Source organism: Trematomus bernacchii, unplaced genomic scaffold (genome assembly GCF_902827165.1).
Source record: "Trematomus bernacchii unplaced genomic scaffold, fTreBer1.1, whole genome shotgun sequence".
Classification (NCBI taxonomy): Eukaryota; Metazoa; Chordata; class Actinopteri; order Perciformes; family Nototheniidae; genus Trematomus; species Trematomus bernacchii.
Window position 1 is genome coordinate 815,992 of NW_022987710.1, and position 17,508 is coordinate 833,499.

Here is a 17,508-nt window from a genome sequence, read left to right on the forward strand (position 1 = left end):
GAGTTGCATTAACTACGGTTTTCTGATGTTTTTTAGTATTCGGCATGTTTAAATGTAACAGATGACTATTGGGACTAATAACTTGTGACTGAGATAAAAAGTATCACTGATAGTGGGATATTTAAGCAAAAATAAATGGTGATGGCGCCGGAGCCACGAACTTAAGCAGCCATCTTCCTCGACGTCCACTCCTCCTTTCCAAAGGTTAAATGTTGTAACTGCGGAGGAGATCACAGTGCTGCGTTTGGAGGTTGTGAAGTGCAGAGAGAGGCCAGAGAGGTACAGAGAGTTAAGATTACAAACAAAGTTTCATACGCAGAAGCAATAAAGAAAGTAAGGGGAACAATCAATAAGACCCCTAGTGGAATGGAGCAGAGCATTACAATACAAAATGTCAGGAACACACCAAAAAGTAATCTTCAAATCCAACCCCACAGCGCCACCAAGAGTAAAGAGGATGATGATGTTTTAGGAGTGAAAAATGTGAATTTTGTGGTATTTATATGCCATACTGTAAATGTTGCATTACAGTTAAAAAAGAAAAGTGATAGAATCAAAGCCATTGTGGAGGCAGCTGGAACATTCCTTGACATGAAAGATATTAAAGCAGATCAGATACATGCAATGCTAACTATAAATGGAGCTGGGGAAAATGAAAATCAGGATGAGGGTTAGATCCTTAATCATGGTGCTGCACATACTACAGTGGAACGCAAGAAGCCTCATAGCTAATGGGCAAGAATTCAAGAAATATATATATGATCTAGAGGTAGTCCCTGAGGTAATATGTGTGCAAGAAACCTGGTTACGACCTCAATTAGACTTTGTCATTCCAGGATTTAGCTGTATAAGGCATGATAGAGATAATAATCAAAATGGTGGAGGGTGTGCCACGTTTCTCAAAGATGGTGTGGCATATAGGGAGGTGCAATCTCCTGATGATATAGAGTGTATTATAGTGGAAATCTGCAACCCTAGGAAACAAGATAACATTCGGATAATCAATTTAAACAACCCATGTAAAAATCTAACCACTGATATATTTAAAGAAATAGCAGGCAATAAACATCGGAAGGAAGTTTGGTGTGGTGATTTCAATGCACACAACAGTCTATGGGGCAGCAACCATACAGACAGTAACGGAAATATAGTGGAAGAAATGCTGGAGGAAAGAACACTAGTATGCCTTAATGATGGACATGGCACAAGAGTAGATGTACACAGGGGGAAAGTCTCATGCCTGGATCTGACATTAGTGTCAAACTGTTTGGTTCATACATGCGAATGGTTTGTTTTGAATAACTCCACAGTAGGAAGTGACCATTATCCAGTGCTTACTAAAATGAATACTAATGTATATATACAGGAAGGAGGTGCAATAACCAGGTGGTGCTTTGCTAAAGCTGATTGGGGGAAATGTAGGATATGGTGTGAGGAGTCGGTACACCTGCTAACATCAGAGGGAAGCATAGAGGTAATTACAAGCCAAATAACGCAACATATTCTAAATGCAGCAGAGAACAGTATACCCAAAACAACAACCAAGGGTAGGAAGAAAGTGGTGCCATGGTGGAATGAGGAATGCAGCAGGGCTATTAAAGAGCGAACTAATGCATTGAGAGAATTAAAGAAAAACATGACACAAAATAATGTTATAGAGTTTCAAAGGAAAAGGGCAGCTGCTCGAAGGACAATCAAATACACAAAAAAAAGAACATGGAGAGAATTTTGTTCTACCATTGGCAGAGGAGTAAAATTAGGTGATGTCTGGTCCATGTTTAAGCGGATGAGTGGGAAAAGGAAATCCATTAAAATTCCAGCTTTGGTTGATGGGGAGAGGCTGGCAGTGACAGATAAAGAGAAGGCAGACATGTTAGGAAGGACACTTGCAGCAGTACATAGCGGGGAACATCTCAGTGATATTCATAGGCAGCAAAAACAGCAGTTACTAGCAGAGAATGAAAACGTGAAGGAGAAGAGACAGGATAATAGGTCAGCTCTTGATGTGGAATTTACAATGTCAGAACTCAAAATAGCCTTACAAGGTACAGGATATACAGCCCCAGGACAAGACCAGCTATCTTATGCTATGTTTAGACAGTTGCCTATTGAAGGAAAAAGATATGATTCTACACTGTATTGAAGTAAACATGTATTGTTTGAACGGGTTTTGATAATCACTTAGAAAAAGAATGTTATTCTCACTTTTAAACTCACTGATCCAGAGATTCTGTGTTTCACACACCAACATTGGCTGTTATCATCTCTAAGAGCCAGATGCTGTTTCTAAGTCGTTAAAGACATCGTAAAATAGGAAAAGATCCCCTGGAAAAGGTAGGGAGGGGAGATCGGGACGGAGATAAGAATTGACTTTTGACCTTAGGGGACTTTGGAATTTCAAGTCCTGGAGAGAACTATTGAACCCGGCCAGAAGCGAATCCAGCCAGTCAGGGCACTTGGGGGAGGTGGTCAGTTTAAACAGCTCCTCCCCAGGGGTTCTCTGATTCGCTTGGGAGAAAAGTGGGAAGGAAGAATCGACAAATCTCCGCCCCAAAGACAGATAGAAATACTGATGATTTTGAGTGTAAAATGCTTCTGGTCTGTTGAAAGCTGGTGCTAGAAGACGGTAAACCGCATCACAAACCTGGAGTCCATACTTCTCGTTTTCTGAAAGCTGGTCTGTCTACCTGTAAAACCGCATCATCAGGCCTGAAGCCCGGAGTACTCGAGTACTCTGTATAACTTGTATATGTGTTTGGTTTCCTACTAGAAGTAAACTCAGATAATTTGTTATAACTTTGATTCCGGTGTTTTCAATTCCTTTCTTAATTTAATAGAGATCCAGCCTCATCCAACGAACGGCGCGTAGCAGAGGTATTCTACCCCAACACTATGGAAACTATGACAATGGTGCTGAGTCTTTCAATAAAATCTGGAGAGAAGGAGATATGCCAAGTTTGTGGAAAACAGCAGTCGTGCTACCATTCAATAAGCCAGGGAAAGATGCAGCTAACCCTAGTAACTACAGACCAATAGCTCTTACATCACACCTATGTAAATGGATGGAAAAGATCATTGTCCGTAGGCTCTCACATGTACTGGAGCAGGAAGGGCTGCTGAGTAGTTTTCAGAGCGGATTTCGTAAAGGGCGGTCCACAATAGATGCTTTAGTAAGAGTGAGTAATGATGTGGAAAAAACATTAAAAATGAAAGAGATAATGGCAATAGTGTACTTTGACATTGAAAAGGCGTATGACTGTATGTGGAGGGATGGGTTACTGATCAAATTGAGTAGAATGGGTATTGGAGGGAGAATGTACAATTGGGTAAGGGCCTTTTTAACAGACAGGACATTTAGAGTAAAGGTTGGAGCAGATATTTCCAACTATTTTGAAATAGAAAATGGTATCCCCCAAGGGAGTGCAGTCAGTCCAATATTATTTAACATCATGATCAATGATATATTTACATGTTTAGACACATGCATTCAATCGGCTCTATACGCAGATGATGGGGCTATTTGGATGAGGGGAAGAAATGCCCCATACGTAATGGAGAATATAGCTAGAGCGATTAAACAAGTGTCATATAACTGGGGATTCAAAATGTCAGAAAGCAAGTCATGCTACATGGTATTCACAAACAAACGCAAGATTGATGGCCAACAGCTAACACTATATGATCGTCCAATGACAAAGGTGAATGAGTTCAAATACCTAGGACTGTGGTTTGATAGCAAATATACATGGAAATGCATATTAATCAAGTGGAAACAAAATGCAAAAAAGTATTAAATGTATTGCGAGCTGTAGCTGGATGCAACTGGGGCGCAGACAAACAAGCATTAATAAACATTTACAGATCAATTATGAGGTCCACAATAGATTATGGTTGTATAGTGTATGGAGCAGCAGCAAAAACATCGCTTTTAAAAATTGATAGAATACAATATAAAGCATTGCGGTTGTGTATTGGAGCGATAAAGTCATCCCCTATCAATGCAGTTCTGATAGAAGCAGGAGAGACACCTCTGGAGATCAGAAGAGAGAAACTTGCTCTGTCATACTGGGTCAGGCTACAAGGAAGTGGAGAAGAAGATATTTCAAACAGAATATTACAGGATTGCTGGGAATATGCAAAGTTCCAGGGACGTGGGTTTGGCTGGACGAGTAAGGAGAGAACGAGGGCATATGGAGTGGAGAATATCACGTTTGCTAAAGCAACCCCATTTAGCAGTGTTCCCCCATGGCTTTTCCCAGAAGCTAAAATAGATATGAGTATTGTAGAAAGGAAAAAAGAGTGGCAAGTAAATGAAGTTGGAATTAAAACAAGTATGTATCTGAATGAAAAGTATTACAATTGCCTACAAATGTACACATATGGTTCTAAGAACAAAGAAGAGTGTGTTGGAGTTGGTATATACATCCCAGACTTTAAAATATCTATTTCAAAAAGAGCGTCTGATCAATTATCAGTGTACACAGCAGAAATGCTTGCTGTAATAATAGGATTACAGTGGGTTGAAGAGGTCAGACCAGATAGGGTGGTGATATGCACAGATTCATTGTCCATATTACAAAGCATACAATCAACAACAACTGCCAGAGAAGACATTCTCATAGAACTGAATCATAGCCTGTTAAGACTTCACAGAGGCGGTATAGATCTGCAGTTCTGCTGGGTGCCTGCACATGAGGGGGTGAAAGGGAACGAGTGTGCTGATAAATTAGCAAAAAGTGCACTACAAAAGGAAATAACATTACCAGTTCAACTTGGTAAAGGAGAAGGAAAAGCAGTAATTAAGAAGAAAGGGATGGAGATCTGGCAGAAAAGGTGGGAGAAAGACCAGAAAGGCAAAGAATATCACAAAGTACAAAAGACAATTACAATTCATATTTATAAAGAAAGAAACAGAAGGGAGGAAATCACGATCGCTAGACTCAGAATAAATCACACAGCATTGAATGGTACTCTGTATATCATGGGGAAAAGTGACAGTGACAAGTGTGGGAGCTGTGGAGTAAAAGAAGATGTAGAACATATCTTGATACATTGTGACATATATAAAGCGGAAAGAGAAAAACTAAAGGCTAAAGTTTTAGAGGCAGAGAGGGAGTGGAGTGTGGTTGGTATTTTGGGAACAAAAGGAGAGGGAGTGAGAGCTACCAGAAAGGCACTGTTTACATTCTTGAGTGAAACTGGGGTAGGAAAAAGAATTTAACATTAGGTCAAGAAAGAACATAGATTTTTATTTTTGTTTTATTTATTTCATGTTTTTTTTTTTTTTTGATTTATTTATTTATTTTGATTAGATCATAGGTTAAAGAGTTGGTATGATATGATGATTCATACTCATGTACAGTAGGTGGCGGTATGCACCTTTTAAGTTGTTTGCAATCCGCCAAAAAACGAAGAGAAGCAGAAGAAGAAGTGGTTTGGGATTGGGCCTAAATCACATATGATATTTTACCCTCCCGTCCAGTAGCGGGCAGCATGCACTCTTTCTGATCTGCCTTGTCTTTGAAACAGCGAAGAAGAAACTGCAGCCTTTGCGATTTTCGCGGGAAATCCTGTCTGCGGCGGTGTTTTCTTTTGAGGCTGTTTCTTTAAAAGCGTATCTTCTTCCTATGCGGTGTTTGAATGAAATCAAACAGAGCTTTTTTTATCTATATTAATTATTGCTTGTATTGTTTTATCTGAACTGCAGCAGACAGCAAGGAAACAGGATGAAGTATTTCACCCGGCTGAGAGTCAGACGAGTCTACAAGTGGCGAGGAAAGCCCATCAGTTTCAACAGGAAGTTAAAAACATGTGAATATGCGTGAGTATCTTTCAGTAGTCACTTCGAAAGGAGAACGCTTTTCAGTCGCGAAGGAAATATTCCGATTGTTTGCTGAAGTACACGTAGGCTACCACAGTGAAATACTCGTGCATTGGAAACCTTAGTGAAGTACACGCGTGTAGGGAACATGACTGCTTAAAGAGCAGACTGCTCTTTAAGCGCTTTTAGTGGTTTAATATATAATGTCTGGATGAATGTTACTGCAGCATTATTGTGTGTTACATTTCCCTTCTGTAGTTGTATTAGGTATTTCTAATGTTAACTTCTTTATATACTGTTAGGTAGTTTAATCTGAAGCAATCCGTCATATTGTATAATCCTACTGTATGTTTGTAGCTCTGCTGTGATGTGAAACCACGTTCCTCAGTAGTCCTGTTTCCTGTTTCAGATTGTGATGATGCATTTTCTAGCTGATCTAAGAGGCTTTTAAAACGGTTTATATCTTCAGCAGAATTGTCAACACATGAATGAACATTTCATCTTTTAGTTTATCAAAATAAACATATCTGGAGATAGTTTAATCTGTTTAATTGAATTATTAGTATATGCTTCATAAATGTGTTCATCACTTTAATGTTGCAGGTGATCAATGTGGAGCTCATTTTAATTACTTAAGTACTTTAATCTGTGATAATACATGCATATTTTATTTGGTGGTAATGTTTTTTAAATTAATAATCTGAATATGTGTATATCCCAGCTCTTTGGACATTAGTGTGGAGGGTCTCCCCAGGGTCACTGTCATTAAAACTGGCCAACACATCCTCATAGAGGGAGACAATGAAGACAACCCATACGTGGCCAAAGTCATCCGGCTGTATGGAGACGGTAAGAGACTCAATGCTATACTTGACTTTGTCCCCAAAGACTGTAACTGAAAATCTTTTTCTCTCTCACTTCGGGTTTCAGAGAACGGGAAACAAAAGAAAGTGGTGGTTCAGTGGTTTGTTCGTGTGTCTGAAGTGCCTTTGAGCAAGCTGAAGCTGCTGGGCAGAGAGCCCCACCCTCAGGAGATCTTCTACTACCAGGGCCGCAGCTGTGACGATGAGGTGGACGCCGAGTCCATCCTCAGACCTGTGAAGGTGACTTTTAGTGACATCTGAATAACATGAGAGTATTCCTTTCATTTATTCATTGTTTTTTCTTTATGAACTGGACAAGTGTGCTTTTGTTAGGTCTTGATAACTGCAGTTCAAACAACACCAAATTATAAACATTTGAATAAACTATAATAATTAAAGAAATAAAAGCCGAAGCTAATTATCGTAAAACTAGGATTTCACTGATCATTCCTTAGGCCTAGGCTCCACGGGAAAGAAAACGGGTTGTATCCAATTTCTCTTGCGTATAGCCCTTTAAGCTACACGACGCCGTAACGGAACGGTAGAAACGGACCCTGCAAACGGGTCCAAAGGTGGATAGATCTGGGAACGGAGCACTCTGGGGGGTCCAACGGGGCCGTGTGGTAGCCTATACGGTCATCCGTTTCTGATAATGACGACGCAATAGCCCTGCCTCTCCCCGCCTCTGCTGCTCACCCCCGCGTCAAAGTACACTGCACACTGAATTCAGATTATTTATCTTTATCTCGATATGGACATAAACGCGAGTGAAGTCTAATCTGACAGGACGGAGACACGCTGCATCACAGCGGGAGCAAAACACACACTTCAAGTCAGATCATCACCCTTAGCTATTTTAATTACCTCTCAAACTACCTAAACTAGTTATAAATATGTTTATTTTTACTGTCGGGTTTACTTACTGGATCAGCTGCTGCATGAGGAAGCATGAAGATTTAAACTTTAACACACGTTGACCTGCGAAAAACTCTGCCCGGTTCCCTCGGCCCCCACCACGGAGAATAAACAGAAGTGCAGCCATGACAACCATTCTTCTTCGCTGCTTTTGTGGAGGAAGTTGCTGCTTTTGTGGGGGAAGTTACAGCGCCACGTACAGGCTCGGCATATGTACTGCAGCTTTTCCAGCGGTTGGATGTAAACGGAGCCGTCTCGTGGAGCTTGACACAATCCGGTGTATATTGCGTGTGGGCGGAAGCTTTTTGGCGATTGCGTTTGCGTTAATCCTATGCGTTCTGCCGTATGCGTTCCCGTGGAGCCTGGGCCTTAATTGGGTCCTTCTCAGAGTCGGATGTGACACTTATGTTTACTTAAAGGTTGATTAAACTTATGTCAGACTGACACATTGAAACGACACGTCTAGCCTACTCCATTGGCTGCCTTAAGAACTCTCACATGGTTTAAAGTTCAATCTAACCAGAACAGTGGGGTTCAGTAAAAAAGGATTGGACATTGATTGACTTTATTTTAGCTTGATCACGACCCAATTAATTATTCCCAGGATGATCCCAATCCCAAAAGCTGTGATTTTGTGTCAGTTGCAAGTTTGACAGTAATGTAATGCCATGCTAAATTAGTGTAATTATTAGTGTGTGTACGAGTTTATCAACACCACTGAAGTAGTTTTCTGATGTCAAATATCTTCATGGACAGGTCCTCCAAGAAGCAAGAGGGAAAATGTTTGCTTTTAAACCCTTTAAACATTTTACACTAACCCTCTATGTGTCTGTCCTGTGTTCACAGGTACAGCGTCTGGATGGAGCAGCTCCATTCCCAGACTCTGACGACCAAGACACCCTGTATGTGAAGCTGTCCTGGGACTCGAAAACCTTTAAGTCGGTTGACTCTGCTCAGGTGGATTCTGATCTTTCTCCAGATTCCTCCTCTTCTCCTCCCTGTTCCAGATCATCCCTCCCCCCCTCAACCCCTTGCTCTCCCCCTGCAGCGACTCCAGCGTCCCGAGGCCCTGCCCGACGCGCCCTGCCCACTCCGGATCTCGCCATCATGCGCCGGGCAGCTCCCGGGGAAGTGAGATACTCCAAGGCCACCATGAGTGCAGGGAAACCCAGTACTGCAGAGGCAGAGTCAATGCACTCAGCCACCAAACGGTCTGCCTCAAAATGCCTGAGCGCCAAACGGAGGAATGCCTTTGCAAGGATGCCCGGCATCCGCAAGAAACTGGAGCTCAGCAGTGAGTGTTACATACATACATACTTGCATACTTACATACATACATGCACAGGTATACATACTTAGATAAACTCATATATATACATGCATACGCCTTCTTTGCCGATGTTAGTATTAGCAGATTTTAGTTTATTGTGTAATTATCAGTTTTGGCTAGGGGTGCATACCGGTTCCCGGTATTACCGAAATACCGGTTACTACGGTATACCGTACCGAAATCAGATCCAGTTTTCGATACCTTTTCGACTTTTTTTTTATATAAAGTTAGGTGTAATATCCATAAACTCACGCCCAAACCGCCAGCCAGATCAGTCTGCGCGTCTTGCAGATTGCAGATTGCGCGTCTTGCAACGGCTTCGGTGATTGGCTTGATTGCCAAGCAACGCCCTTCACCTTCCTCCCGAACGTCTGAGCCTTTCGGTTAGCTTTCGTTTTTTCATTAGCTCGATGTCGGCACGAAAATCTAAAGTGTGGCTGCATATGACTGCCAGTCTGAATGGTGGGGTCTGTACGTTTATTTCCGGGAAAGGCGGCAACACATCCAACCTCTCAAAACATTTGCTACTGTCACATAAAATCAGAGTACAGGAATGTACAGTCTTCAAGCCCGTGTTGTCAAACGTGTTTTTCATTGTTTGTTCAGTACTAAAAGGTTGAAGTCCCACAATTAATTGTAATATTCATTTGACATGTTAACTATATCATAAAGCACTTCAATTTTTCCCTTATGCAACATGAAAGTATCACGATATGTATCGGTATCGTTCAGTGGTAGCGGTATCGTAAAAAAGTCAACGATATGCATCCCTAGTTTTGGCAAATGCAATTTCTTGCTGCCTGTTGGCTGATGTACAACATAAAATGATATGTGATGACCTAAGCTGATCCAGACAGAATTCAAATGGTCTATTCTCTGCTTAAAGCTACAGTTTGTAACTTTATTACAAATAACTCTTATCATATTTGCTAAAACTATCACATAATCCTGATAGGAGTCTAATTTAAGTGTCAATCACTGTTCTTAAACTCTGATCGAACTGTTAAACTAGACAGCGCTAATCAAATATGCACTCTGCCCCAGAGTCCTGCATCGGGTCGGTACCCGACGGGTGACCCGCAAAAAAAGTGATTCGCGGGTGGTATTTTTTCAACGGGTTCGGTTCTGGGTAAAACAAAGAAGATGCGGGTTGGATTGCGGGTGTTTCATAATAAATATATTAAAATAATAATAATGTAATTGTTTAAACCCTCAGACCTCTCCCCCGCGCATAATCCTAACCTCTGCACCGCATCAATCTGCTGCTGAGCGCGCAACATTCGAAATGGCTGAGGACGTGAAGGCGATGCTCGGAGAATACAGCATTGTCAATAACTCTTCCTCAAGAGCAAAATCCAACGTCTGGGAGGCTTTTGGTGTCATCCTAGATGGAGAAAATAACCAACATCCCACGCATTTTGAGCCAAATACGCAACTGCGTGTGTTAATAATTGCATGTTTTCAGCTCATAGCGCGTGTTCGGGTCGATTTGCGGATCTTGTGCCCACGGGTCGGGTCGGTTTGTGGAACTAATTGGCAATATGTGCGGGTAAATACGTTATGATAGAGTAGGCAGTTTAAGCATTTTCATATATGATAGATCATTCTGCTCGTTTCTGAAATCCTGAGGTCACGTTTTCTCTCCTGGTTTTGTCAGGTCCAGAAAAGAAGTCTGTGATTGCTGAGGACCACCTGAACCAGCTGCTGGACGAGGACCCAGAGTCGGAGCTGATGTTGGCTCAGAGACTGTCGTCTTCCCCTCCTCAGGCCGTGCTGCTCAAACACAGCCTCACTCCCCTAAGGAAGAACCTGAAGCCGTCTGTCCTCCTCAACAAAATGTGTCTGTCTGAGATCAACAGCTCTCCATCATCAGACCACTCCACCAGGTCAGAGTCGGCTCTCACGCAGTCACAGCACCCAGAGTATATTGGCAAAAAAAAACGTAGCTGTGCTAGCAGCACAGAGAAATATGTCAGTCTTTTAAAAAATAAATAAAGATCTCAACAACAATTGGATGGATTTTGATGAAATGTGGTTCACACGTTCACATTTCCTCTATAATGAATTGTAATAACTTTTGTGATCCTCCGACTCCTCCTAGGGCCATCACCAGGTCAACATCTTAATATGTCCAATAATCAAGACAATTTGAATAAGGGACAAGTCTACACTGGATTATTTAATTTTCATAGACCCAACATAATAACCAGGACAATGTGGCATCTGAACAGCTGATCCAGATAGATCAATGCCAGCCATGTCCACAGGTTTTTTGACCTTAAGAGTAGTTGTTCAATAAATAAATACAAACAATATAGTTTGTGTCACCTTGGTTAAAAAACCTGGTTTAACACAGATTTAAACAGATAACTGCTTTAAACCGCTCTTGTGTTGGATAAAAGTCCTCAGCAGGTGGAGTTAATGATGGAGGAAGTGTTACCAAATGGCTTTGTTAGGACACCCAGGGTTGCGGTCCAATAGTCCATTTAGCTTAGGAACCTTCCTAACCGAGTGAAATGACCCGGAAGTACGTCAGTGGCAGCCATGATAAGTGCCGTTCCAATTCTCTAGATCAGGGGTTCCCAACCTTTATTGTGCCAAGGACTGGCAGATACATTAAAAAACAATCGCGGACCGATTGTCAATTTTAACTGATTTTAATATTTACTCGCCACCAGCAGGTAGCAACAGAGGCTAATTGTATGTAACAGCCTGAACAAATACTAGAACAATATGCATCCAAAACATATTAACAAAGTTTAAAAAATAACCGGTGTTTTTTGGTTTTTCGGAAAACCAAAAAACCGACGTTATTCAGTTTTTAAAGTGTGTGTGTGTGTGTGTGTGTGTGTGTGTGTGTGTGTGTGTGTGTGTGTGTGTGTGTGTGTGTGTGTGTGTGTGTGTGTGTGTGGTGTGTGTGTGTGTGGTGTGTGTGTGTGTGTGTGTGTGTGTGTGTGTGTGTGTGTGGTGTGTGTGTGTGTGTGTGTGTGTGTGTGTGTGTGTGTGTGTGTGTGTGTGTGTGTGTGTGTGTGTGTTTGTGTGTGTGTGTGTGTGTGTTGTGTGTGTGTGTGTGTGTGTGTGTGTGTGTGTGTGTGTGTGTGTGTGTGTGTGTGTGTGTGTGTGTGTGTGTGTGTGTGTGTGTGTGTGTGTGTGTGTGTGTGTGTGTGTGTGTGTGTGTGTTTTAATTTATTTTGGGAACAGCTGCATATATGGGTTAGCCATATGTGTGTAAATTACTGTTCATAAACATTTGAAAACAAATGCCGGTGTCGGACAGACACAAACACACCGAACACAGAGAGCTGACCAGAGCACATACACACATCATGCGCCTTGGTGACTGACTGGACATCTCCTTCATAAAACTAATAAAAGGGGTAGTAATCGGGCAGTTCAATGTGTGTGTGGTTAACACGTAGCAGCCTGCAGTCACTCTTAAGCTGTTCTGATGAAGTTAAACACAGCGAATGCGGTGCGTAAAAAGGCACAGCTCTTTACCCGCTGGTGCTGCACTTCTCAGAGGCGGAGTATACGTCCCGCTGCCTCCTGATGCTGCAGCCAAATCATGAAGTGAAGGAGGGTTTCCTTCTATAAAACAGCTGCGGGCAGCAGATACCGTGAGAGTCCCGGACATTAATTCATAGATCAAGGCAGACTGGTTTACTCTCCTGTTTTGCCAATCCGGTGCTTAAACAAATAGCTCCCTCTACACCCCTGGCCGACATGTCCTTAAAATGAAGTCCGAGTTTGAAATATATCTCAAATAATGTATGCACCACCATTTCCCCACATAAACATAACAGTCTGCAATCAAACGGTTGTCTCCTGTGCGCTCCTCTTCCTACTTGGCGCACCGGTAACATGCTCGTGCGCACAAGAGGCTGAGACTTTATAGGCTGAGCCGCCGAATCCCTCGGAACATCATAAAAGCCATTTTCAACGGTTTTCTGGTGAAAGATTAACTAGCTACTGGATGAAATAATATGACTGGTGGCATAGGTGCGAAAATTAAACACTTTTTGAAAAAAATATTATGATAAAATATTTTTATATATTTATAATTCTGCAAATATTACGATAAACTCACAGCTATTTCGCGGCCCGGCAGTAACACCTCCGCGGCCCGGTACCGGTCCACGGACCGGGGGTTGGGAACCCCTGCTCTAGATGATAGGAAAGGAGGTTTCAAACTTCCTTTATAACTTCCTTTAGCTTAGGAACCACTGGACGTCCCTTTACGAAAGGAGAGGAGAAAATGCTGCCCCACAATGCCTTGCGGCCGCAGCATTTGCCGTCCCTCAACAGTCGGCCCGTTCACGGAAACAACCGATTATGACCGAGAAATGATATCATGAAAGTTACGGTGCTTATTAAGCATTTTAAAACGTATGGTAAGTTGCCACAAGTGCTTTGTTTTTAACGTTCATCAGTATTATAATCAAAGAGAGAAATATGAACGTTAGTTTTTACTGAAATGATCAAATAAAGTCAACATATCACAGTTGTTACGCCCAGGTCTAGGGGAACCTAGGCGCAGCACTTTACTGAGCTGTGTGGGGTTTGTTAAACTTTTAAAAAGATGTTTGAATGGTGATATACACAGTGATAGATGTTAAGGACTAACGTTTATAATAAATACAGTATTTATTTTAAGATCTTTTCATACAATCATACGTATTGGGATTATTTGTATTAATGTGGACCGGAGGGAGAGGGTGACGAGCATAAGTTTCACTTTCCTTTTTTATTTCAATTCCAACTTTGGTCATGAAGAATATGTTTCTCTGTTTTCCCCGTTCATAAAGCATAAATCAACAGCATCAGAGCGCGGTGCAGAGTCTCTAGATGAGTTTACAGTAGTCCCTCGTTCTTATTAAACATCCATGTTGTAGTCCGCTGTATAGAAAACTGTAGTTTCCATAGTTTACCCACAGCAGCAGACGCACATTTATGACGTCCGTTGGCGCATCATAAACACGTCGGATAGTGAAAGTGCAGTCGGATTCTCTAAAGTACTCTCCTAAGTCCTTTTGAATTCTCCTAAATAAAACGAAATGTCTTAGCTCAGATACATTTGATCAGCTTTCATGTCCTTGAGGTGTGAGTCTGCACAGCGGGGTAAAGGTGTTTTAGAGTTTACAGTCACACAAGTGATAGTCCGCGGTATTTGGGTCCATTGTTCTTTAACTAAACGCCATATAACCACTACAATCCAATGTGTCTTTAAACAGAGCTACCACTCCCTCCAAAAAAAGAGAACCGCAAACACTGAAGGAACCCGCCCTGGAAATGCTGTGAGTACACACACCACACACCACACACACACACGCACACACACTCCAAAAACTGCTCTAAAATGACAACAGATTAATATTTTTAAAAACTTTTTGGGGTTAAATCTTTCAATCAACTTCAAAAATACCAAATGTTAAATTATGTTCAGGATTTTAACCCTTTAACTGCCAGTTGGAAAACATGAATTTGCGTTTTCTATGAAAAACATGCACAAAAAGGCAGTTCTTTTCCATATAATAAATGTTCGGGGGGTCGGCTTTTTTTTTATCACAGTCTTGGATATGTCAAAGATTAGCAACAACATTTATTTTGGTGGATTATTCGTTTTTGCACAGAATCAGATTAAACAAAAAACTCACATTAGCCACTCGCGGACAAAAATGTCCCATCCACTCCCATTATAACCACATCTTTTGATCTCTCCGCCATACCGGTATATAATCATGCATTTTGTAATGTCAGGGTTTTATATTGGAGGAAAATAGTTCAATTTGTCCTTTTTACTGTATATCACCAGATGTGACATTTTACCATTGAATTACATGCTTGTCATTTCTTGGTTTCTGGGCCTGTTGTATAATGGGGCCCTGACAGCCATTGGAATACATGTATGCAACTCATATGATGTAGGTGTGTTGGTATGAATGTGGAAGAGTGGTATCAGCTGAGAAATGTGTGTGTGTCTGGATGTACAGTGTGTGTGTACAGAGACAACAGTATACAGTAGATTTGGTTTACAGCAAGTCGCAGTTTTCGCCTCATATCTCTTTCTTTCTCTCTCTCTCTTTTTCTCTCACTCCCTCATTCCCAAACTCATACACACTGTTACATATTAAACCTCCTTATACATTGTTTGTGTGTGAGAATGAGACAGGACTCACGGCCCCTACACACGGCGGCGTGCGTTGACGCTTGCCGGCGGGCATGTCTGAAGCTAGACCAACAACCAATCACCTGAATATCCCGCCCCGGACACACAAGCAGCGGTTTGATTGGCTAGAGCTTGTACTGGCATATGATTCGATTGGCTGACGCTTCCGTCGAAGCTTCAAACGTAGAACATTGCTCTAGCTACGCTTTGCTCCCACAATGCAGTTTGGCGAAGCGTGACGTCACCCCATTCAAAGTGAATGGGCAGAAGCGTCAACGCACGCCGCCGTGTGTAGGGGCCCGTAAGTGTGCTCTCATAGCGTTTTGTTTTTCATTTGTGCTGTTTCATGTGTCTTGGAGGTAAACAGATGTATGATCTTGACCCAGCTTGACCTCGATGTTTTGAATTGTTTGGAACTTCAAAGTCTCTTTAGCAAACAGACATACACAGCCATACATACACTTCTTCAAGTACATAAAAACACCTGGCTGCAAAGCCAAAGCTTCAAATATGTGTAGTTTGGCTGGCTGGTCATTTCATTCCTGTGATACGCAACAACCAGTAAGATGAAGAGGAGCTTCTCTGTGGGACAAGAGGTCTCATGCAGCCCGTAACTTCAGCTGCAGGACTCATCCTCTGAAACAGAAACACCCTGAGAAGGAGAATCTGGTGTGGATCTGCCTGAACTGTGCTTGAAAGGAGTCGGCACAAAGATAAAACACTTTTTTGCTATGCGTTTTAAGTTTATTTTGTTTCTGGAAGACTGAAACTCTCCTATCATTCATAAAGAAAGATTTGGCCTGTGTGCAAACTAGCCAACTAATCAATCGCATTTTACATCCATTGTCCAAGGGTGGGCCCATAGTACCAGACCTGAAACAATCCCACTGACACACCTGAAACCTGTGTTAGCTGCTTATTGGAAGTCTGACCAAACCATTAAAATATGACAGATTTTACGCTGTTGATGTGTTCAGTGCTGAAGTGGATAATGAAACCTCTCCGATGCTGCCGGTCACCGCCACACCGAGGAGCTCCAAGAGAAAGTCGGCCCAGCTGGTGTCTTCTCGAATCAGAAAACAGCTGTGAGTGCAGAGAGCAAGTCATCCTTTTGCATTTTTCATTGCCCTGATTAATCAATTAATGTATTATCCTGGAAGATTTATGAGTACTAAAGCTTCACTGTCTGTTCGATCAGGAATCTTCTGGACGACCAGCAGGACCTGAACTCAGACGGAGAAGACGAGGACGAGGACGAGTTTGTTCCATCCAAAAGGGAACTCCAGAGCAGCAGTGAGGATGATGATGATGGTGGGGAAAAGGAGGAAGGGCTGGATAGCGATGATGAGGTGCTGGTTAAAAAGGGCAGACATGCTGCGGCAGGTTATTGTACTCCTCGCTCGAAGCAGAGAACTCGCACCTCCACCAGAACGCCGCAAAGAACTCCAAACAAGAAGGTACAAGTCCTGGAAACATCTCCAACAGACAGAATGTTTTCACTGTGTTTTTTTATTTTCTCACTTTGTTTCTTTTAACTTTGTTAGCAGATAACACCCAGTACACCACGGACTCCTCACCACGCCACTCCCAGCATCCCCTGCAGGTTGAGACCAGCCCAACAGCCTGCTAATGTTCTGGAGGAGGCTAGACTGAGGTGTGGTGCAACGTCATTTGACATGGCCAATGTTTGAATTTCTTTTATTCGTCGATTTAATATATTATTACTTGGTTAGTTTAATGTCTGTAAATTATTATTATTTTAAATTGCAAATTCCCAAAATTGCCTAAGTTGATGTCTTCAATTTCCTTGTTTTCGCCAAAGCAAAAAGTATTTTCCATGAAACAGAACTGCATACTCAGTAAGTCCATATGCCATTAATTAACCTTTATAAAGTTGCTGAGAAAATGGTAAAACAAACAAATTACCAATTATTTTTCCACTTAGTAAATTCTCAAGTTTTCTTTTAATTAAATGTTAATCATCAGGCAGATGATCTGCAGAGTTAACTGAACATGAATAACTTGTATTTTATTGTTATTTTATTATTTTATGTTTAATGTGAATCAATCTGTCTCTTCAGGCTGCATGTGTCCTCAGTGCCAGAGTCTCTTCCCTGCAGAGAGCAAGAGTTTCAGGACATCTACAGCTTTGTGGAGAGCAAAATTGTTGACGGCACAGGAGGGTAAGATCCAGATCCCAATCCTGCCTTTGGTCCCACAGTTGACAAGTCCCCAGATCTGTCACTTATATAGAAAAATAGGGGCTCTACTTCAAATGGCGGCTTTCTATAAGATCCATTCCCCACACCAAGGTATATATTTTTTTTTTGTTGCAAGTATTGTTTCGGTTCGGTTTTCGTACCGCAACAGTCGTTTGGGCACAGTCTTAGGCCCCGTCCACACGGACACGAAA

At 41.8% G+C, this 17,508-nt stretch overlaps 1 protein-coding gene across 3 annotated transcripts in view; it reads left to right on the plus strand.

Moving 5' to 3' along the window:
* Positions 1 to 5,543: 5,543 nt before the first annotated feature.
* The window catches only part of orc1 (origin recognition complex, subunit 1), a 33,681-nt gene continuing 21,716 nt past the window's right edge, over positions 5,544 to 17,508 (plus strand). For 2 of the 3 annotated variants that reach the window (XM_034140988.1, XM_034140990.1), the window contains exons 1-10: positions 5,544 to 5,821; positions 6,543 to 6,670; positions 6,752 to 6,924; positions 8,446 to 8,893; positions 10,587 to 10,815; positions 14,161 to 14,223; positions 16,073 to 16,180; positions 16,294 to 16,552; positions 16,640 to 16,749; positions 17,177 to 17,278. In XM_034140988.1, coding sequence (XP_033996879.1) covers positions 5,727 to 5,821; positions 6,543 to 6,670; positions 6,752 to 6,924; positions 8,446 to 8,893; positions 10,587 to 10,815; positions 14,161 to 14,223; positions 16,073 to 16,180; positions 16,294 to 16,552; positions 16,640 to 16,749; positions 17,177 to 17,278 — 1,715 coding nt within the window. In that variant the 5' untranslated portion in view covers positions 5,544 to 5,726. The remainder of the gene's footprint in view (positions 5,822 to 6,542; positions 6,671 to 6,751; positions 6,925 to 8,445; positions 8,894 to 10,586; positions 10,816 to 14,160; positions 14,224 to 16,072; positions 16,181 to 16,293; positions 16,553 to 16,639; positions 16,750 to 17,176; positions 17,279 to 17,508) is intronic. The other variant, XM_034140989.1, reaches the window with a different exon arrangement.